We start from the raw sequence: 23,353 nt of genomic DNA, 5'->3' as shown, positions 1-23,353 counted from the left end.
ATACTTTGTACCTATTTCCTCCAGCATGTAAACTTCTGACCCACTGGAATTGTGATACAGTGAATTATAAGTTAAATAATCTGTCTGTAAACAATTGTTGGAAAAATTACTTGTCATGCACAAAGTAGATGTCCTAACCGACTTGCCAAAACTATACTTTGTTAACAAGAAATTTGTGGAGTGGTTGAAAAACGAGTTTTAATGACTCCAACCTAAGTGTATGTAAACTTCCGACTTCAACTGTAAGTACTCCGACCCTTTACTCAGTACTTTGTTGAAGCACTTTTGGCAGCGATTACAGTCTTCTTGCGTATGACGCTACAACTTTGGCACACCTGTATTTGGGGAGTTTCTCCCATTCTTCTTTGCAGATCCTCTCAAGCCATGTCAGGTTGGATGGGGAGCATCGCTGCAGCCATTTCAGGTCTCTCCAGAGATCTTTGAATGGGTTCAAGTCCGGGCTTTGCCCCAGTCTGAGGTTCTGAGCGCTCTGGAGCAAGTTTTCATCGAAGGATCCCTCTGTACTTTGCTCCGTTCATCTTTCCCCCAAACTGACTAGTCTCCCAGTACCTGCTGCTGAAAAACAACCCCACAGCATGATGCTGCCACCACCATTCTTCACTGAAGGGATGGTGCCAGGATTCCTACAGATGTGACGCTTGGCATTCAGGCCAAAGAGTTCAATCTTGGTTTCATCAGACCAGAGAATCTTGTTTCTCATGGTCTGAGAGTCCTTTAGGTGCCCTATGGCAAACTCCAAGCGGGCTGTCATGAGCCTTTTACTGAGGAGTAAGTAGCATCCGTCTGGCCACTCTACCATAAAGGCCTGATTGGTGGAGCGCTGCAGAGATGGTTGTTCATCTGAAAGCTTCTTCACAGAGGAACTCTGGAGCTCTGTCAGAGTGACCATGGCCCATCTCCCCCGATTGCTCAGCTTGGCAGCGAGATCTAGGAAGAGTCTTGGTGGTTCCAAACGTCTTCCATTTAAGAATGATGGAGGCCACTGTGTTCTTGGGGACCTTCAATGTTGCATTAATGTTTTGGTACCCTTCCCCAGATCTGTGCCTTGACACAATTCTGTCTCGGAGCTCTATTGACAATTCCTTCAACCTCATGGCTTGGTTATTGCTCGAACATGCACTGTCAAATGTGGGCCCTTATATAGACAAGTGCCTTTCCAAATCATGTCCAATCAATTGAATTTACCACAGGTGGACTCCAAGTTGTAGAAACATCTCAAGGATGATCAATGGAAACAGGGTGCACCTGAGCTCAATTTGAAGTCTCATAGCAAAGGGTCTGAATACTTATCTAAATAAGGTATTTCCTTTTTTTATTTTTAAGTCATTTGTTAAAATTTCTAAAAACCTGTTTTCGATTTGTCATTATGGGTTATTGTGTGTAGATTGATGAGGAAAAACACTAATTTAATTCATTTTAGAATAAGACTGTAATGTAACAAAATGTGGAAAAAGGGAAGGGGTCTGAATACTTTACGAATGCAATGTATAGATGTTATCTGATGTAAGTTATTGATTTCATGAACCTTATTTCTAAGGCTACATATGTACAGTCGTGGCCAAAGGTTTTGAGAATGACACAAATACTAATTTTCACAAAGTCTGCTGCCTCAGTTTGTATGATGGCAATTGGCATATACTCCAGAATGTTATGAAGAGTGATCAGGTGAATTGAAGTCCCTCTTTGCCATGCAAATGAACTGAATCCCCCAAAAACCTTTCCACTGCATTTTAGCCCTGCCACAAAAGGACCAGTTGACATCATGTCAGTGATTCTCTCATTAAACACAGGTGTGAGTGTTGATGAGGACAAGGCTGGAGATCACTGTCATGCTGATTGAGTTCGAATAGCTTCAAAAGGAGGGTGGTGCTTGGAATCACTGTTCTTCCTCTGTCAACCATGGTTACCTGCAAGGAAACATGTGCCGTCATCATTGCTTTGCACAAAAAGGGCTTCACAGGCAAGGATATTGCTGCCAGTAAGATTGCACCTAAATCAACCATTTATCGGATCGTCAAGAACTTCAAGGAGAGTGGTTCAATTGTGAAGAAGGCTTCAGGGTGCCAAAGAAAGTCAAGCAAGCGCCAGGACCGTCTCCTAAAGTTGATTCAGCTACGGGATCGGGGCACCACCAGTACAGAGCTTGCTCAGGAATGGCAGCAGGCAGGTGTGTGCATATGCACGCACAGTGAGGCAAAGACTTTTGGAGGATGGCCTGGTGTCAAGAAGGGCAGCAAAGATCCACTTCTCTCCAGGAAAATCATCAGGGACAGACTGATATTCTGCAAAAGGTACAGGGATTGGACTGCTGAGGACTGGGGTAAAGTAATTTTCTCTGATGAATCCCCTTTCCCGATTGTTGGGGCATCCGGAAAAAAACTTGTCCAGAGAAGACAAGGTGAGCGCTACCATCAGTCCTGTGTCATGCCAACAGTAAAGCATCCGGAGACCATTCATGTGCGGAGTTGCTTCTCAGCCAAGGGAGTGGGCTCACTCACAATTTTGCCTAAGAACACAGCCATGAATAAAGAATGGTACCAACACATCCTCCGAGAGCAACTTCTCCCAACCATCCAGGAACAGTTTTGTGACAATCAATGCCTTTTTCAGCATGATGGAGCACCTTGCCACAAGGCAAAAGTGATAACTAAGTGGCTCGGGGAACAAAACATCGATATTTTGGGTCCATGGCCAGGAAACTCCCCAGACCTTAATCCCATTGAGAATTTGTGGTCAATCCTCAAAAGGAGTCAAACAAAAACCCACAAATTCTGACAAATTCCAAGCATTGATTATGCAAGAAGTTAATTGACAGCATGCCAGGGCAGATTGCAGAGGTCTTGAAAAAGAAGGGTCAACACTACAAATATTGACTCTTTGCATCAACTTCATGTAATTGTCAATAAAAGCCTTTGACACTTGTAAATGCTTGTAATTATAATTCAGTATTCCATTGTAACATCTGACAAAAATATCTAAAGACACTAAAGCAGCTAACTTTGTGGAAATGTATGTGTCATTCTCAAAACTTTTGGCCACGACCGTTTATTAATGTGGGCTATTTTCAGCCCTTTCCTGGGTAGCTTATCAGAGTGGAAAAGAACAAACAAAACAAGAGAAAAATATACATTCAGCAGTCCATTAATCAGTTGGTGTGTGTGTGTGTCCCAGCTGTCTTATCTCCTCCTACCCCACTGCTCCCAGTGAGTGCCTCGCCTTCTACTGCCCAGCAACCAGCAGGTAGTTCCTACTCAGGTACATCTTCATCTGCTTAGCTGCCATTCTCCCTATATAGCCTTTTGGAGTGGTCCTGTTTACAGATATGTTAGTATCTTCAGACATAATATAGCAGAAATGATTACACTTACATGGAATGTGTTTGTTATGTCTGCTATGCTCGTCCTCTTCGGAGCCCTGTGTGCTGCAACAGATGAGTTCACGCTTCCTGGCCTTCCAGGTTTCTGGCCAGACCATCCTCTACCTGTCCACTGAGGTCCACGAACACCAACATCAGCACACAGAAATGTACAGAGAAGTTAAATTAAAGCTGCTCTTTAATTGTTTGTTATTCTTCTTACTTTAATGTATTTTCTTAACTGCATTGTTGGTTAAGGGCTTGTAAGTAGGCATTTCACTAAGGTCTACCTACACCTGTTGTGTTCGGCGCATGTGACAAATAACATTTGATTTGAAGTACTACTGTTTTATATCAATTATGTTGATGAAGCCTGTACAAATCTAATGAATGTTATTTTTATTTTGTCAAATTCTCAACTAATGTGGATCCCTTCTACAGACACAATGTAAGTCTCTCTCATATACTGCTTTTCTATACTCTATAGCTGACCCATCCACATGTGATGCCAGGGTTGGCCCCCATGGCACCCAGGACCCTTCTGCTCCCTGCAGGGGGCCTTCCAGCCTTCCAAGGTACCAGTGGAAAAGAGAGTAATGGGAACTAGGAAGTTGGGACAGAGGCAAAATATATAGTATTTAGATATCATCAAGTTATGGTGTCATGAGTTAGTAGTGTGTGATCAGAAGTCTACATTTCCTTGTCTTTGTCAGACATCAAATGTTCTAGACATGGCACCAGGACCTAGGACTAGGTCTGGGTCACACAAGCACCTACTTGTGTGAGAAGAATCCCAAGAGTACCCTTTAGATCATTTTAATTTGTATCGCCAAAATGTTCTCATTTGAAAAGTGTTTTGAGTTCTGTTTCTATTTCGACCTACTGAACTGGATATTCTCTCAGAGACCAGGAAGATGGCATACAATGCATGTCCGCAATGCTTAGCAGATCCACCACCATAAACTGCGGGTGAAGGTATGAAAATGTATTGAACATCCACTAAAATGTGTATAAAATCCCAAAATTATGATTTGTATCGAAGCCACACATAACTGGCACTATATGTCTGTCTGTCCTCCCATTTCTCAGCAGAAAATGCAAGTGGACTCAGAAGCAATCAACTTCGGTATCAAGCCGGAGTTTCTGACTCAGCCTGCTGGTCCTGACCTGATTCAAGCCATCCACCGTCAACGGGACCTTATTCAGTCCTCCACCCCATTCTCTAACCAAGGTGAGGACAGGGACCAAAGACTTAACCTCCTTAAAAAGATTACTTATCTCACTAGAGTACTGTAATCTAACACAGAGAGAAATGACTCAAATTATTTTCCCATTGTTCTCCTGCTCCAGTCACACAGTACACATCCTTCATTTGGAGTTTTGGGGACAATGAGTGCCACAGCCTTTGGTGGAATGGCAATCCTAGCACTAAGTGAGTAGCACATTCAGTCTCCCTTCAGCATTGGTTCAGTATTATGACAATATAATCATAAAGGAGGGAATTGCCTTTTGAAACTCACATTTCTTTGACTTGCTTATTCTTCCTCTTCTTAAAAACAGACTATCCCATGATCTATCAAAGACAATCTAAATGCACCAAATGGAGAAGTAGGACGAACTCCTGAGTGGTGGAGCAGGCAGCAGAATACACCCCTGTCCTCTGAATGACAACCTGAACGATTCAAGCAGGAAACCTCAGGACAGGGAATGGGGAAAGCAGCTGCACCTACCCAGAGAGAAGATCGAGGAGAAACAGTACATAGTGGAGAAACATCAAGGCCACAATGTTGCAGGGACTCTTGACATTTCACGGGGCTAAAGAGAAGTCTGTTCCTCAGACAATGACCTTGAAACCTAATCAGCGGTCCAATGGCAGACGTAGCTGGCAGTCAGGAAGAGAGGGCTTGAGTGTGAAAACCACATAAAGGCCAAGAAGATGAAGCGGCAGAGAGGATGACCAGGATTTCAATGATGGCCCTCAAACCCAGAACCCCACAGAGAAACCATCTCTGACCCCTCCAATACACACTCCATCCTCCATGTTGATGCAGCACATGACCATAGGAAACATTATTCCAGTACTCTACCCAGTAAATAGCTTATGTAAACTGGCCCGGACTCATGTTGGCACTCCTGTTATTCGGCTCATCCCCTACTCAGGAGCTGAGAGGTACCCTTACCCTGCACTTCCCTGGGACCCCCCCTAAGAGACCCACTATGGGATGTATACAGAGGTATGGACCTCCCCGTCTCCTCCCGTCAAGAGCTGAGCATGAGGGCTGATCCTCCACGTGGTGTAGTGGGGGCCAGGCTGTTGAAGGCAGCAGACTGGTCATACAGAGACACTCATCACGGCTTTCCGCACCCACCCCATCACCCCTCACTGGCCCTGAAGCAGCAGGAGAGGGCTTACCTCATGGAGAGAGCGTCTGACTATGCTCAGAGAGGAATACTACCAGCACAGCCTCCGTTCTGCCACCATGGGAGGCCATCTCCCCCATCCCAGCCTCCTGACCTCCACCTATTCCAAGTGACACATATTTCCATGGTGGGTCTCACACAGAGCCCCCAGAGTAGCCTCCCCAACAGAACTCTTCCCCCTGGGTCCTTAAGCACACTGGTGCCTCTGGTCCCCTTCTCTCTCCCATTGTCTGGCGCGTCCCACAGGACTACCTCGTAATGACAGAAATCAGAAGACGCTATTCTGTGAGCTTGCTTGCCTTAGAACTGTAACTCTGCAAGGTACTGCTTCAAGACAAATTCTGTGATTCTGATTATTACCTGTATGACACAGATATAGGACAAACTACTGTGTTGAAAAACGATTTTACATCCCTTAAAACACCTGTAAATTGATGAACAATGATTTTGTTCAACATAAAAGTGCAAATTCGTTCATAAAATGTTAACTCATGAGTTAGTCTGGTTACTGTTCCTAAAATGGACATACAAAAATATAACTGACAAAACTTAAATAAAAAAAAAACTTGGTCAAATCAAAAGCTACAGCATTAATGAAATCAGATTATCCAGTGACCACAAAGGAAAACCTAAGACCTATAACTTAATGGAAAAGAGTTTTAAAAAAAAGTGACCTGAGACTTCTACACTAAAAACCTGAGGTGATTTCAAAACTGCTGTCAATGGGGTCACATTCTGATGCTGCTAACGCCCTCGCCGCATTAAAGCTAATACTGTAAAACACTAACAAATAAAAACATTTGATCAGGGATAGTAAGCACTAACAGTCTTCACATTCTTGTCAACTTGTCACATCTCTTCCAGAGATACTAACATTTAGTGAACTTTAATAAACAGTCCATCCCAGGTTAAGCCCAGCCATCATACATGCAGCACAGCTGTAACATTGGAGTGATTCAGTAATGCTACATTAGTGGTCTCCAACACTGGTCCTGGGAAGATACTGGATCTGTATTTCTTCAACCAAGTGCACATTTCACAAAGGAATGACAGTGCGTTAGATATGAATGGCTGCATTCATCGAATGGAATATTCCTATTCATTGAGATAAAATTCAAGTTGGTATCACTACTTTAGTCTACAGGATCAAGGTTGGAGACAACAATGTGGCAACGTCAATAGTTTACTTGGACCACTAGAATAAGGAGGGTCTGTGTGTGATCACACCACATCCATCCCCAGACCCCTGGCCACCTCAGTCAGGGCCCTCACAGCACCCGAGGGCCCGCAGGAGTCAGAGCCGTCCCGGGTTGCGTCGGGGTCATCCCCCATATCAGACACGTTACTCAGTACACAGTACACAGGTGAGTCACTGCCCCTGGGGCTGGGCTGGGCTGACTTCTCCTCCCCTGCAGAGAGCTCTGAGGAAGAGGAGCAAGAGGAGGGGGAGGAGGAGCCAGGGGGAGAGCCATGACTCCTGGCTGCCCGGGTGGCCGCTCTCTTGGCTCGGCTGCTGGACCCGGGGCCCTTATGGGGCGTCCTCTTCTTAGCCATGTTCTTCATGATCTCCTGAGTCACCTCCACTGTCTCGTAACGCACCATGTTCAGCCTCAGGTAGCCATCTTCATCCTCCTTGTATCTGAAGCAAGCCAAATAATCAACAACCACCCCCTTATGGTAAAACTGACTAACTCATGTTAACTAATCACACAAGGGAAAGATCAAGTGCTGTTCATACCTGAAGCGGGAGTGTCCAGAGGGCCATTTCAGGTGGTGTTTCTTGCGCAGGTGAAGAGTGAGTGTGTAACACCAAGAGAAGGTTCTGTCACAGAGATGACACTTGTATTTTGAGACCATTCCACCCTACAGGGGAAAATTACACAAGTGTCAAATGGAGTACACGTGATCAAAATTCCACAAACCCAAAAGCATATTTGAAAATGAAAAAGTCAAGCTTTGACACTGATCTTGATTCTGTAGGTCTATTGAGCAGTGAGTGAGTGTTTGGCGTCCCCTGCAGACAGCCTCAAGTACCTCGTGTACTCTCTTGTAGTGCTGGTTCATGGTGTGGGCCATGCGGGAGGAGTAGTCACAGCCCTCCACAGAGCAGTGGTAGGCCGCCCCCTCATTATGTGTCTCCATGTGCTTCCGCAGGTCGTGCTGGTTCTTAAAGCTGGGAGACATGCATCATAAACAAAAGTGTAAGCAAAATAATATGTGCACAATATGTTTACAGCCCATAAGGGTCAGTAAGTTGTGATGACTGTGGAACAACAACCTGCTCTCACAGAAGTCACAGGGAAAGGGTCGCTCGTCACAGTGGCGGAACTTGATATGGATCTTCAGAGTGGCGAGAGAGGTGCAGGTCATGTCACATAGGGGACACTTGATATGGTTCACTGAGAGGCAGAGGATAGATCACTCATAAGGTTTACAGTGAAAGAAACTGGACACAGACAACAGCCATCATCAGCCAATCAAAATATCTTATTGACAAACCCTATTGATAGCACTACAACTAAAATAAATCTGACTAATAGATGTACATGTCCAAGCCAGACATGGAAAATGAGCTAAATAATACTGAACAAAAGTGGTGGAGAACAGCACTCACCATGTTGTCGTACATGGTCTCTCAACAGTCTCTCATTGGCAAAGCCTTTGTCACAATGCTCACACACCAGGGACTCTGCAAGAATCAGAGGGCATTCAATCAAATTAAAATGTACATGTCTAAGCCAATAACATATCTGCCTATAAGCTGTAAAACAGTGACTTCTGGCCAGGCAGAGCTGAGCCCATTCACCCTCTGGCTCGGCCTGTCTGTGGATGTGGTCGAAGAACTTGGTGTTGCTGGAGAACATGCAGCCGCAGGTGGGGCAGGCCACCAGACGCTCCTGAGTGTGGCTGCGCAGGTGCTCCCGCAGACGGTACTTGATCTTAAAGAATGCATCACAACCTGTGGAAACACATGAAGAGGATATCAGCTGAAGCAGGCCAACAAAACATCAGTATATTCAATGTAGCACTACAGCAGGAAAGGCTGTGCTGATACAGTATAATGTGATCCCTTTCTTGCCCCTAGCAGTACCTTTCCAGCTGCAGAAGATGGCCTGCTGCTGGTCTGGGAGAGGAGAGAGACCAGTGCAATGAGCGTGCATGTCCACATGCCGATAGAACCACTCCGGGTTGTTAAATGTACTCTGTAGCAAAAAACAACAAACATTAAGTACATCACATACACAGAATCACTGAGGGTGGCAGTGGAATATAAGGTAGATGTCAAACAGTGGGATGCAGAATCACCCTCCAGGGTATTATTAACTTACATCACAGTGCTCCCACTGGCACACAAGTCCCTCTGAGATCTCGGGGACCAGGTTGTTGCTGTGGAGGTCCTGGGTACAACTGGGGAAGTTGGGGTGGGACTTGAGCATCTGCTCCCCAATGAACTTGAGTTTGCTGTGGAAGGTGTGGAAGTGAGCATGGATCTCCAGCTCCCTGGGGCTGCCCATAGCCAGGAACTCACAGCCCTCCCACAGACATGCATAGTCATCTAGAAGGAGCAACACAACACACGTTATCTGGCGAAAGGCAGTAGGTGTTAGTGATATTCTGGTCAGCATATAATCAACTATGTCTCAGTACTTTTCAAAGGCTTCCTGTTCTTGACTACTTTCCTTTGAAATCACTTTTTTATTTGTATCACCTTTATTTAACCAGGTAGGCCAGTTGAGAACAAGTTCTCATTTACAACTGCGACCTGGCCAAGATAAAGCAAAGCAAAGGAAAGCAGTGCGGCAAAAACAACAGTTACACAAACAAACATACAGTCAATAACATAATAGAAAAATCTATTTACAGTGTGTGCAAATGTAGAAGAGTAGGGAGGTAAGGCAATAAATAGGCCATAGAGGCAAAATAATTACAGTTTAGCATTGACACTGGAGTGATAGATGTGCAGATGATGTGCAAGTAGAGATACTGGGGTGCAAAAGCGCAAGAGGATAAATAACAATATGGGGATGAGGTAGTTGGGTGTGCTATTTACAGATTGCATGTGTACAGGTAGAGTGATCGGTAAGCTGCTCTGAGAGCTGATGCTTAAAGTTAGAGAGGGAGATACAAGACTCCAGCTTCAGTGATTTTTGCAATTTGTTCCAGTCATTGGCAGCAGAGAACTGGAAGGAAAGGTGGCCAAAGGAAGTGTTGGCTTTGGGGATAACCAGTGAAATATACCTGCTGGAGCGCGTGCTACGGGTGGGTGTTGCTATGGTGACCAGTGAGCTGAGATAAGGCAGGGCTTTACCTAGCAAAGACTTATAGATGACCTGGAGCCAGTGGGTTTGGCGACGAATATGTAACGAGGGCCAGCCAACGAGAGCATACTGGTCGCAGTGGTGGGTAGTATATGGGGCTTTGGTGACAAAACGGAAGGCAGTGTGATAGCAAATTGGATGTAGTCTGAGTAGAGTGTTTGAGGCTATTTTGTAAATGACACCGCCGAAGTCAAGGATCGGTAGTATAGTAAGTTTTACGAGGATATGTTTGGCAGCTTGAGTGGAGGAAGCTTTGTTGAGAAATAGGAATCCGATTCTAGATTTAATTTTGGATTGGAGATGCTTAATGTGAGTCTGGAAGGAGAGTTTACGGTCTAACCAGACACCTAACTATTTGGAGTTGTCCACATATTCTAAGTCAGAACCGTCCAGAGTAGTGATGCTGGACGGGCGGGCGGGTGCGGGCAACAATCGGTTGAAGAGCATGCACTTAGTTTTACTAGCATTTAAAAGCAGTTGGAGGCCACAGAAGGAGTGTTGTAAGGCATTGAAGCTTGTTTGGAGGTGTGTTATCACTGACAGACTGTAGGCGCCAGAAAGATTTCAAATTCTACATTTGCTTCCACCTGATGGAAAAGACTAGGGAAAGGAAGCTATTGGGACAATACTGAGACACTGATGTAGCTGTCATCTGCCAGTCCCCTCACGAACCCACCTAGTTCTTCCATAGCATCTCTGTCTCCTAGGTGATCCTTCAGGTGGAGTGACATGTGTTCACTGAGCTCCTCCATGCAGTGGCCTTTGAAGGTGCAGGACGCCCACTTACAAGACACCACCAGGTTGGACAGGCTCCTCCTTTTCGCCATGGTGATCTGGCTGCTGGACACAAGGTTGGTAGTCCCTAGAACCAAAAAAAACAGCAAGTGTTGTTAGAGCTAAATAGCCAAAACAGTCCTAACAGCAGGTTCGATTTAGTTAGCCAGTTCACAACACCATTATAAGCAAACTGGATTAATTCTGGCACAAACTTCAATTGGTCACTATTTTTCCAATATGACTAACAATGCTATTTAGCTAGCCAGCTAGCTTCAATTGGGACATATGCCAAATACGTATGTGCCTGTGCCAAATACCTAACATGACATTACAAAACTAGCTGGCAGGCAGTTTTAATAACGTTAGCTAGCTAGCTGGGATTTCCAACATTGGAAAGAGTCGTAAACCAAATATATTTATAACCAATCCCCACCCCCTGTCTGTGCGTAAACTTTAGGTAGTTACCAAGTGCTAGCCCTTTGTCTTTGTACAGATCCTGATACAATAGACAAGCTCCCTAAACATTACTATAATAACATTGTTAGCTAAATACCATATGTGAACTTACTTACAGACTATGTTGTCCTTTTCAACAGATGTCAGAATATTTTTCGTTCCCTCCAATGTTTTTATCCACTTCCGGTTACACTACAAACAGGAAGTTCCCCCAGTAACTGCTTCTTCTTCTTGATCTTCGACGAGGTTTAACGGTGGTTGGCATCCAATGTTTCATTACCTCCACCTACTAGACTGGAGTAAACTCCCTTAAGGGGGAAAACATGCTGCCCACCATGACACCTACAGCACCCGATGTCACAGGAAGGCCAAAAAGATAATCAAGGACAACAACCACCTGAGCCACTGCCTGTTCACACCGCTATCATCCAGAAAGTGAGGTCAGTACAGGTGCATAAACGCTGGGACCGAGAGATTGAAAAACAGCCTATATCTCAAGGCCATCAGACTGCTAAAAAGCAATCACTAACTCAGAGAGACTGCTGCCTACATTGAGACCCAATCACTGGACACTTTAATAAATGGATCACTAGTCACTTTAAACAATGCCACTTTAATAATGTTTACATATCTTACATTACTTATATCACATGTACTGTATATACTGTATTTTATACCCTCTATTGCACCTTGCCTATGCTGCTCGGCCGTCACTCATCTATATACTTATATGTACATATTCTCATTCGCCCCTTTAGATTTGTGTGTATTAGGTAGTTGTTGGGGAATTGTTAGATTACTTGTTAGATATTACCGCACTGTTGGAACTAGAAGCATTTCACTACACTCGCATTAACATCTGCTAACCATGTGTATGTAACTGATTTGATTTACTTAGTCCTACCATGCCAACAATTTGAAAGGATGGGACATCACAACCTAACACACCCTGTAACACTTCTGATGTCAAGTCTTGCAGACCCAAATACCTCTCTGCATCTGCCACCACAACCTCAATTCTCTGTGACTTCCGTTCCATCCCTGCAGTACAGTTGATAACAATTGCTATAAATGCTAAAAATCCAATCTTACTAAAACATATTTGACTTGTTGGCCTATACCTCTGTAGTGGTACAGATCTACTACTCTCACCACTCCTCTCAGGATCCCTCCCCTTGACCCATCTTCCTCTACTTTCTTCACTGCCTCAGCATATGACAACTTCTGCACTATTCTAACCCTGGAAACCTCAACCTGCCTCTCTCGCACAGGACATTTCTGATCCCCAGCCCCATGGGCACCCCTACAATTAACACATACCACTACTTTCCCTAATGCTACACATTCCTTTGTCTCATGCCATTTTGGACACTTCTCACACCTTGGAACTTCCGTTCTACACACTGCTACCACATGACCATAAGCTTGACACCTGTAACAACGTAATGTATTCGGCACTAAAGCTCATACAAGATAACTTATACAGTGCCTTGCGAAAGTATTCGGCCCCCTTGAACTTTGCGACCTTTTGCCACATTTCAGGCTTCAAACATAAAGATATAAAACTGTATTTTTTTGTGAAGAATCAACAACAAGTGGGACACAATCATGAAGTGGAACGACATTTATTGGATATTTCAAACTTTTTTAACAAATCAAAAACTGACAAATTGGGCGTTCTTCCTGGATAGCTCCTCTCTCTCGGTGGCCATCTTCCAGAGATAGTTTCCCCTCTCTCTGCTGGTTCCATTCTCTCTCTTATAGGGGAAGGAGAGTATGTCATTAGTACCGTCAGCTGTGCTTAATTGCCTCTGGTTACCTTGTCTCCCATGCCTTGTTGGGCTACTATCCATGAGCCCAGCCTGCCCTCTGGTGGTCCTTCCACATACCTTCCCCCCCAGGACCGAACCGGAGGGTCGGGCGCCAGACGCACCGTCTTGGTCGCGTCGGGACAGCGCGTCTGCATTCCCGTTCCTCGATCCGGCCCTGTGGATGACATCGAAAGAGAACGGTTGTAAAGACAAAAACCATCTGGCTATTCTGTTGTTATTGTTTCTTTTACCAGCCATCCACGTGAGGGGCGCATGGTCAGTAACTAATGCAAACCTCCGACCCAGTAGGTAGTACCGGAGATAATCGAGGGCCCACTTGATGGCTAAGGCCTCTTTCTCTACGGTCGCATACCTCTGTTCCCGATCGCTGAGCTTCCTACTAATGAAGAGAATCGGCTTCTCTTCTTCACCTTTACCCTGAGCTAGTACGGCCCCGAGCCCTGTATCCGAGGCGTCGACCTGCACAATGAACTCGTGAGAAGTCCGGAGCCTGTAGAACGGGATCAGAACACAGGCCATCTTTTAGCAATTGAAAGGCCTCTTCCGTCTCGTCTTTCCACTCTACCTGGTTTGGCAGGTTTTTCCTGATGAGGTTTGTGAGGTGGTTGGCAATGGTTGCATATCCCGGGATAAAACCGCGATAATATCCTGTTATCCCTAAGAAGGCCCGAACGTCTCGCTTGGTCCGGGGTCGAGGCCAGTCACGAATGGCCCTCGTCTTCTCTGCCTGTGGGCGTATTTTCCCATTCCCCACGGTGTACCCCAGGTATTCCGCTTCGGACAGGCCCAGGCAGCATTTATTTGGATTGGCTGTCAACCCTGTGGCTTCCAAACTCACGAGCACCGCCCGTAATCGCAGGAGGTGACTATCCCAGTCCTCGCTGTGGATGACCACATCGTCTATGTACGCCGCTGCATACTCTTGATTGGGCCGTAGAATGGCATCCATGAGGCGTTGGAAAGTTGCAGCGGCACCGTGCAGTCCGAAGGGCATCCTCACATACTGGAAAAGCCCCTCTGGGGTGGCGAAGGCAGTCTTTGGGCGATCCTCCGGAGCCACCGGCACTTGCCAATATCCCTTCATCAAATCCAGGGTAGTGATGAACTTGGCCTTTCCTAAGCGCTCCAAGAGTTCATCCACGCGGGGCATGGGATACGCATCGAATGTAGAGATGGCATTCACGCCCCTAAAGTCGTTGCAGAGTCTCATACTACCATCGGATTTGGGGACCAGGACTATGGGACTGGACCACTCACTCGTCGAGGGCTCGATCACGCCCATCCTCAACATTTCCCTCACCTCTTTCTTAGCGATGACTCAGCGAGCCTCAGGAATCCTGTAAGGGCGGATATGCACCTTCTTGCCGGGTTCAGTGTGGATATGGTGGAACAGGACATCTGTTTGTCCTGGGAATGGAGAGAATATTCGACCGAAGTTCATAATCAGCTTGTCTAGCTGTCTTGACTGCTCCGGTAGGAGAGTTTGGCCACGGCGCACCTGTGGTAGAGCCTCCTCTTTTCCTTTGCCCTCCAGGGCCATCAAAGCCACCTCCTCCTCTCGTCCATGGTACGTCTTCAGCAGGTTTATGTGATAGAGTTGGACCTTCTTCTTCCTGTCAGGTTGCTTGATGAGGTAATTGACCGATGAGACCCTTTTCATTACCTCGTAGGGCCCCCTCCACTGCGCCAGCAAGCGATGTTCGGCCGTGGGCACAAGCACCATCACTTTCTCTCCCACGGTGAACTCACGGGGGGTCGCGGACTTATCATAGGCCCGGCCTTGGGTCCTTTGGGCCTTCTCCATATGCTCCTTGACTATGGGCCACACTGCTGACAGGCGGTCTCTCATCAGGGTAACGTGCTCTATTGTGGATCGAAAGGGGCATGGTTGGGTCTCCCAGGTCTCCTTGGCTAAGTCGAGGATTCCTCGACAGGGTCTGCCATAGAGCAATTCAAACGGAGAGAATCCAGTGGATGCCTGGGGTACTTCTCGCAGGGCAAACATTAAGTGTGGGAGAAGCATGTCCCAGTTTTTCCCGTCTCGGGACACCACTCTTCTCAACATGCTTTTAATCGTTTTGTTCAAGCGTTCACACAACCCGTCTGTTTGAGGGTGGAATATGCTTGTACGTATCTGTTGAACCTGATATAACCGACACAAGTCCTTCATCAACCGGGACATGAACGGGGTTCCTTGATCGGTTAAGATAGTCTTGGGGAGGCCCACACGAGAGAACATCAGGAATAACTCCTTGGCAATTCCCTTTGACGACATGTTACGCAGGGGTATGGCCTCCGGGAACTTGGTAGCGTAATCTATAACCACTAGGATGTACTCGTGTCCTCTGGCGGATTTTGGGAGGGGTCCTACGAGGTCCATAGCTATGCGTTCAAAGGGAGTCTCTGATGGGGAGAGGAATCAAAGGGTTACGTAGGTGTGGCCGTGGGGCTGTACGTTGACATTGATCACACGTCCTACAATACCTGGCCACATCCCGGGTGACCCGGGGCCAATAGAATCTCTGCATGATTCTGTCAATAGTCTTGTCTCGTGCCAGGTGTCCTCCTAGGACGTGGGCATGGGCTAACTGTAGAACTGTATCCCTGTATGGCCCAGGCACCATTAGTAATTCCTGGTTTTCCCCCCTTCGTCGTACGACCCAGTATAAGAGACCCCCCCTGATTGCATAGTAAGGAAGAGGGGGCTCACCTGATCCGTCAACGTTCCTCCCGTCGATCACCTTCACCTTCCTCATGGCCTCCCTTAGGTCTGGGTCTCTATGCTGCGAGGTGCCGAACTGTCCCTTTAATTCCTGGGGCAGTTCGACCTCGGTAGAGGAATGTGGAGGATGTTCCACATCCCCATCAGGGGTGACCGAGGAGAATCCCTTCCAGGTTCCCTCCTCGGATGGAGCTTCAAATATATCCCTTAGCGCCTGGTTGCTCCTTTCTTCCTGCGTTGTGTATAACCCTTCACATGTGTCTTCATCGGTGGTTTCCTGGAATATCTGTCGTAAACGTTGGGTCGCTATTTCTTCCTCTGCTGCAGAGGACGAGGACGCGGCTACGTCTCCTTGTAGGACTACTACCTCGGGCTTGGATTTTCTCTTCTTTCCTGTCCCTCTTCTTCCCGTACATAACGTCATCTGCCGAAGCTCCTTATATAGGGGACAGTCTCTCCCGATCAATAATGGCACCTTCAGCTGGGGCACTTTCCCTGCCCTGACTGTACACCTTCCTTTTGGAGTGAGAATAGGCAGATTCACAGTGGGGTAATAGTGGGTGTCTCCATGGATACAGGATACGGCTACTTTGTCTGGTAGCAGTGCTGCGGAGGTCACCATCCGCTCCTCTACTAATGTAACCATACTTCCCGAGTCGAGAATAGCTACCACATCTTGTCCTTCGACTCGCACCGGAATCTCTGAGGCTGGGGCTATCTCTGCTAACCAACAGTGTTGATCCTGCCCCCTCAAAACGGGATGTGTGGGGATAGGCAGTGATGACTCCGTGACCATGGGCTCATCCTTGCTAGGACATTGTGGGGTATAATGGTTGGGAGACTGACATTTATAACACCGACCCTGCTGTGTGGTGGCTGACTTCTCCCACCTCCGGGGGGGGGTTTGGACGTTTCGGCGGCGGGCGCGCCGGGGTGAGTCGTGGTACGGGATTGGAAGACTCCTTCCGTTCCTCCTTGTCACTTTTTAACAACTCCCCTGTAGACCGATATGTTTCTACCGCCTGTGCTATGTCGTCGGCTGACAACGGGTTGGCTTGCCCCACAACCCTTTTTAAGTCACTGGGTAATTCTCTCAATATCTTGTCCACTACGAGAGTCTCTATCACATGTCCTACTCCCTTTCCAGGTTCTAGCCACTGTTTCGTCAGTCGTATTAATGCGAAGATCTGGGCACGGACGGGTTGATCAGCTGTATAGGTCCATTGATGGAATTTTACAGCCCTATCTCTGGCAGTCAGCTGGTACCGGGACAGGATCTCGGTTTTTAGTCGCCCATAGTCCGCAGCTTCGCGGGAATCCAGGTCAAAATAGGCTTCCTGAGCCACCCCGGTCAAAAGAGGGGCTAATGCGCTCGCCCATTCTGTGGGCGGCCACTCTTCCAAGGTGGCCGTCCTTTCGAAGGTCATGAGAAAGGCCTCTATCATCCTCCTTGGAGAGACGAGGTAAGATGGCGTGAGCAGCCGCTCTTTGCTTAACTCTAGGTTCTTCTCGTCGGCTCAGCTGTTGTTGCAGGAGTTCTATGGTTGTCTGCTGTGCCGTGATCAATTGTTGTAGTAGGGCGTTATCCATCGTTCTTGAATGGTTCCTCCGGGTCTACTGGAAGAATCTTGATTTACTCACTTATCCTTGTGTCACTCGTCCACTTAATGCCCGCATCCTCCACCAATGTGAGCGGACCAAGTAATTGGGCGTCACTCTAAAGCGGGAAGGTGGAATAAACGAGTCAGGAGTAAGTTTTCTTGATTGAACACAGTTCTCTATTGAGGGCATAGGGTCAACACAAACACTCCAACATAATCAATGAAAATCTTCCAAGGAAAAACATACATCTTCTTCTCCAGATGAAACAAGAACATAATAGGATTATCTTTAAACTACAACAAAAAGTCACGGGATTGTCACCGTTTTAGTGGTTCTTCCTGGATAGCTCCTCTCTCTCGGTGGCCATCTTCCAGAGATAGTTTCCCCTCTCTCTGCTGGTTCCATTCTCTCTCTTATAGGGGAAGGAGAGTATGTCATTAGTACTGTCAGCTGTGCTTAATTGCCTCTGGTTACCTTGTCTCCCATGCCTTGTTGGGCTACTATCCATGAGCCCAGCCTGCCCTCTGGTGGTCCTTCCACAGTCGCCATTGTCAAGGGTAATTTGATTGGTTAGTTCTCTAACCTTCTTACTGATTGTAGCTGGACTCTGTTGCTGGTATTGGTACTGGTGCTCAAAGGGACCAGTTATCCTACCAATTTATTTTGAAATATTATTCTACCGGGACACATGATTGGAGCATTTTACTAGTTGTATTGTAGTAGAACCTACACATGGCAAGGAATGATTATTGTTGCCATTTGTTTTGGAGTTGGACAAGTCCACTGGACTTCCTTTACAACCAGTGTGGTACACCTCAGTACTATCTTAGATGTGTTCTAAGATAATCTCCGTCTAGGGGCCTGTCTGCTCCTCACTGTTCTCATAGGGAAGTTTACAACTAGATTTGATTTATTCTCTGGCGGCCTCGTACCATGTTGTCCGTAGCCTCGACCTCCCCCACCGGCCTCGATGAGGCTCATTATGGGTCTGGGCTACTATTCCCCCCCCCCCCCCCCCCCCCCCCCCTTTGTGTCTCCGGACCCCCCCATCAGCGGGTGGTGTTGGTGTCTGAGGCGCAAACGGAAAGGTCAGACCCTATGTACGAGTTGTCAGCGGCCGTGTTGTAATGAGAATGGCTGTAACCTTTCAACCAAATCTCCTGGTGTTGTGCTTCAAAACGCTCAGTGGCTGTCGAGGCATCGCGTCCGTGTGTGGCAACCTATTCAGTACCTACGAACTGAGACGAGGATATCGGTCTGTGATATCGCAAAGTGTTTTTCCAGTGGGAGTCATCGGGTCAGTTGCTGGACTAACGCCATTAGTATCATTGTAAGGGGTGAAAGCCCCCCACAAAGTGGAAGGTGTATCATCGGAAGCAGAGTATACTCTGCGCATCTATGTTTTTCTTGCTAAGACGGCCGCAGTGCTTGCGGAAGTGTCCGAAGGGCAAGAGACGTTCATCTCAACTACTGTATTGCACGACTGCAAGGAGGAGGGAAGTTGCTCATTCACAGAGACAGCTGGCTCGAAATCATGAAAAGAATGGTCAATCATGTTGGCTGATGGAATGTGTCGAGATGTCGTAATATCTCCTTGGATCGGATTCTGCACCAAGAGGTTTCTAAACGTTTTCGACAGATACCCCTCGTGAATGACTGTGTTGCAGCTAGCGTTAGGGAAAGACAGTGTGTTCAGTGGAGAATGTACTTTGGCCTGTGACCACACCTGGTTGGTTTTCCAATCCATCAATGGGAGCAACTGATCCATCAAGTCTGCTCCAAGTAGCAGGGGTACAGTTTCGAGGCTGGTAACATACACAGAGTGAACTAGCGATACGTCCTGGAAGTGTAGTTTCAGCATGACTCTCAATGTGAGAGGCGAGGTAGTCTGAGTGACCCCTCGAAGTTTAGTGTCGCATCGTTCCACTTTAAAACCAACGTTTAGTTTGCTTCAAGCCCTTTTGAGATCATCGAACAATGACTTTTTTTTCCCTTTTTTAAAAAACGTTTCCGATTTTGATTAGGCTTAGCTTTAACGAAGCGTTTGACCTTTTTCATCGCAAACTTCGTATCAGAGTCTATAGACAACGTCCGGGGGCTTGTTTCTTGATCAAGCGGGCCCTGGATAGAGTCTTGAATGAGAGCGGGAGAAATTTTAACTTTAACGTCCTTGCTATGGGTGTTAATTCCTGCAGACCTGGTGTCCGGTAATTCCCCGTCTAGTCCTTGTGACTTATCTTTTACCCTTTAACTCAAATTGTTCTCGCTTTAGTTCTTCCCGTGGAGAACATTGGTCTACGTTTTGATAATCCTTCAACCCTTTGTTACCCTTGTGCTCTGATACTTTTTGTGGGTTGGGTGCAGGAACGTAGCGAACAGGTCGATTGTAGCGGTAGTCATGTTGATGGCAACGTACTTTACAGTTATTTTGACCGCGGAGGTTATTGGAATCATGGTTTCGTGGGAGAAACTGTTGTTGTGCGTCATCTCTCAACGCTCCAATACCTGATAATGCACCCTCTAACTGGAGTGAGTGCTCCTGGTCAAACTTCAAAACCAAGTGGTCAGGGCTCTTAGCGTTGTGAACTTTTGATGCCTCAAAAGCTATGCTTGCAAGCTCTCTGAGTTGTAAGATAGGCAAGCCACCGTGGGCGGCAGGGCCCAAGTAGGTGATGAAGGTGGGATACATGTTCGACAGGAAAATTTGTGTAAAAGGTAACAGGTCTTCCATGCCTGTTTCAGTGAGTAGGCCAATCGTGTTTGAGAGTCGCAGAACCACTGAATTCTAATTTCAAAGCTGTGGCAAGTTTAGCGTAGTCATTTAGCACGTGTTGCTGTTGTAGACGAATTAACCTTGTCACGTGTCTATTTGACATTCGCTTCAACAGGTAAACCCTGTCAGAACCCGTAGCATTCGGGTAGCCATCCAACACGTCCTCTATGTCAGCTAGGAACATCTCAGTATCGTTTGGCTGACCTGGAACGGGGTCAAAGGCGGGGAAATTCTTGATGAGTTTGTCAAGGTATTCCGCGCCAAGCTGGCGGAGAGGGTTGGCTTCAAACTGTGGAGAGATTGGGGCCGAAAGGCCAAGAGGAGAAGCCAAGCCTTGAGGTTGTTGGCCAAGAGGAGCAATATTACTCAGTGCCGAATGGCCAAGAGGAGAAGACTGAGGGACACATGAGGGAGGCAAGGTCTGAAACCTATTGTCTTTACTCCTGTGAGTACAGGGCTCCGGTTGCTTGGATTGGTAGTCAGGCTCTGGACTTCCTCCAGATGGTACCTAAGGGTGGTATTCTGCTGCATTGCAGAGTCCACTTGAGCACTTAGAGTACTGATTTGGGACACGTGAGTGTCACACTTGCTCCTTTCGGTCTCAAACTTATCTGTCATGGTTTGCAGATAGAGGTCTTGAGTACGGAGTGAGAGATTCAGTGATGAGATTTCCTTGGCTTGCTTAGAAATCAATATTTCCATCTTCATCACCTGAGTTCTCTCATCATTCATTTGGTCAGCGACTTCAATGAGTTCTGCTGATTTGTCATCCAACTTTGTCATTGTGTTCATTAACTGATCATCTTTGGTCTACAGCGTTTTGAGGAGAACCGTGTTACTTTGAGTAACGTTCAACAAAACTGCATGCATGTTATCAAGTTGAGTGCTCCTGTTTGTAGATAACTCTTCAGATTTATCTAGTTTGGTGTGGACATCATCATATTTAGTTTTGGCTAAGTCGAGTTGTTCCTGTAGCATATGATTTTGTTCCTGTAGAAGACGATTTTGTTGAAGAGCTTGTGCTTGTTCATCGTCATACGTTTTTGCAATTACATTTAATTGTTCAGTTTTCAAGCGCAGTTCCATAGCTAGACAAATTTTTCCCATTTCTGCATTTGTCATTGGTTTCCCGGTTCTCTCCACCTGTCCCTTTATGTTTACCATTACCTGCTCATGCTTCAGCTGTGCACTGCGGTATTGGACAGATGCCAATCTCGGATGGTAAGACATCAGGGCTAGACTGGAGAGAACCTTTACGAGGCCTGCGCCCGATGGTTGATTTTGGAAAGCGTTGTTGTCTGCTGTTTTTCCGCTAATGGCATAATTAGGGTTGGTATCACTGCTGAGGTCAGAGATCAATCCATTTGCGGGTGGAGGTTCACTAATTAGCGGGCGAGTGGGGACTACCCCCTCTGATAGCTTGCACATTATTAGAACATTTGAAAGGAAAATTGTTTTTCCTAATTTTCCAAAGTTTGGTTTTGGAATATATTGGGAGCTGCAAAGACGATTTTAATCTATTTATAGACGTTAATGAACCATCAGTACTGGACAGTACTGTGGAAGTTGGACGTGAATGAATTTGCAAAAGCAAATCAATGATAATGATTAATCATACCTGGATAGGCTATCTGGGAATTAAACTTTAAATTAACCTGGGAAGTTGGTTCATCTAGGTTACTATTGCAAAGTTTAAGGTGTCTCATTTAATTGGAAGAACCTAGAAAGGTATGTTCGACAATTTAGATAAATAAATTGAATGAGACGATGATACCCAAGCAATTGAGATTGCTGGGTTATCATAAAAGTAATGTTAGGTACATTCACCACTATGGTACACTTTCCCCTCAGGCCACAGCCATATGGGATTCCTGCTGGAGGTGGGACTGATTGATTGTGCTTTGCAAAAGCAGATTTTACTGATTGATCAAATGTAATGAATAATCAAACCTGTATATGCTATCTGGGAATTAAACTTTAAATTATCCTGAGAGATCTGCTTCATCTAAATTAATATTGCAAAGTTTAAGGTGTCTCATTTAATTGAAAGAACCTAGAAAGGTATGTTCGACAATTTGAATAAATAAATTGAATGAGGCGATGATACCCAAGCAATTGAGATTGCTGTATTATTTTAACGTGATCCACGTTTGGATTTCCCCTACTTCTTTTAAGAGATGTAACGGTGAAATTAAACGGGAGTACAAAGGGTGGGACTTCCGTTGCGCAAGGAGGAGGAATTTAAACGGAACACAGGAAGGGAAAAATGTTCCCCCTTTTGTTAGCTTAGCATCTCGTGCAAGCTAACCTCACTTTGTTCAGAAATCTCATTTCCAAGCACAAAATAGGGTCCATTTTACCCTGGAAAGGGTGGGTTTACGTGCTTCTACACCTGCATTGCTTGCTGTTTGGGGTTTTAGGCTGGATTTCTGTACAGCACTTTGAGATATCAGCTGATGTACGAAGGGCTATATAAATAAATGTGATTTTATTTAATAGTGAAGTCTCACATTAACCCATTTGGCATAGCCTGTGGTCTGCCCACACTTGCTTAGTGCAATAGGCGGACAGAATACTTCGGCTCAGGTCACCGAACAGATATCTTCTAATATCTAACCTTACTGGCTCTATGCCCTCTCTCTAGAAGGTCATATTGACCTACAGAAGTAGTACCGTTTGGCCTAACGGGCTAAATCTGGAATGTTTCACTCATTGCTCTGACACTAACGACACACGACCGGAGGCGCTCTGTAGCCTCTTAAAATGGAACCCTGACCTGTCCGGTGAACAGGTCAGGGTTCCATAGCCACAGGTAGAACAGTTGAAACTGGAGCAGCAGCACGGCCTGGTGGACTGGGGACAGCAAGGAGTCATCAGGCCAGGTAGTCCTGAGGCATGGTCCTAGGGCTCAGGTCCTCTGAGAGAGAGAAAGAAAGAGAGAACTAGAGAGAGCATACTTAAATTCACACAGGACACTGGATAAGACCGGATAAATACTCCAGATAATTATCACATTGTGACTATTTTTACATCATGCTGTATCACTTTTCCCACTCTCCTGTAGTAACCCCACCA

General features: G+C 46.2%; 1 protein-coding gene and 1 pseudogene across 2 annotated transcripts; one reads left to right on the top strand and one right to left on the bottom strand.

Moving 5' to 3' along the window:
* The first annotated feature begins 3,451 nt into the window (after positions 1-3,451).
* LOC118944716 (autism susceptibility gene 2 protein-like) lies at positions 3,452-6,056 on the top strand (annotated as a pseudogene).
* A 130-nt stretch (positions 6,057-6,186) lies between these two features.
* Positions 6,187-11,708, bottom strand: zgc:112083. Of its 2 annotated transcripts, none has more exons than XM_036965174.2 (10): positions 11,466-11,708; positions 10,793-10,978; positions 9,127-9,353; positions 8,889-9,000; positions 8,604-8,756; positions 8,412-8,486; positions 8,076-8,196; positions 7,832-7,970; positions 7,536-7,660; positions 6,187-7,436 (listed from the first exon to the last, which is right to left on the bottom strand). In XM_036965174.2, exons 2-10 carry the CDS (start codon positions 10,941-10,943, stop codon positions 7,019-7,021), a joined length of 1,521 nt encoding a protein of 506 aa, XP_036821069.2. In that variant the 5' UTR covers positions 10,944-10,978; positions 11,466-11,708; the 3' UTR covers positions 6,187-7,018. The 2 variants fall into 2 exon arrangements, with proteins under 2 accessions (XP_036821069.2, XP_036821070.1); XM_036965175.2 differs by having other exon boundaries at positions 11,462-11,705.
* Positions 11,709-23,353: the final 11,645 nt, after the last annotated feature.

Source organism: Oncorhynchus mykiss, chromosome 27 (genome assembly GCF_057628025.1).
Source record: "Oncorhynchus mykiss isolate SJ-2025 chromosome 27, ASM5762802v1, whole genome shotgun sequence".
Lineage (NCBI taxonomy): Eukaryota > Metazoa > Chordata > Actinopteri > Salmoniformes > Salmonidae > Oncorhynchus > Oncorhynchus mykiss.
Note: the sequence above shows the minus strand (reverse complement) of the source record. Positions and strands in the feature narration are given on the sequence as shown.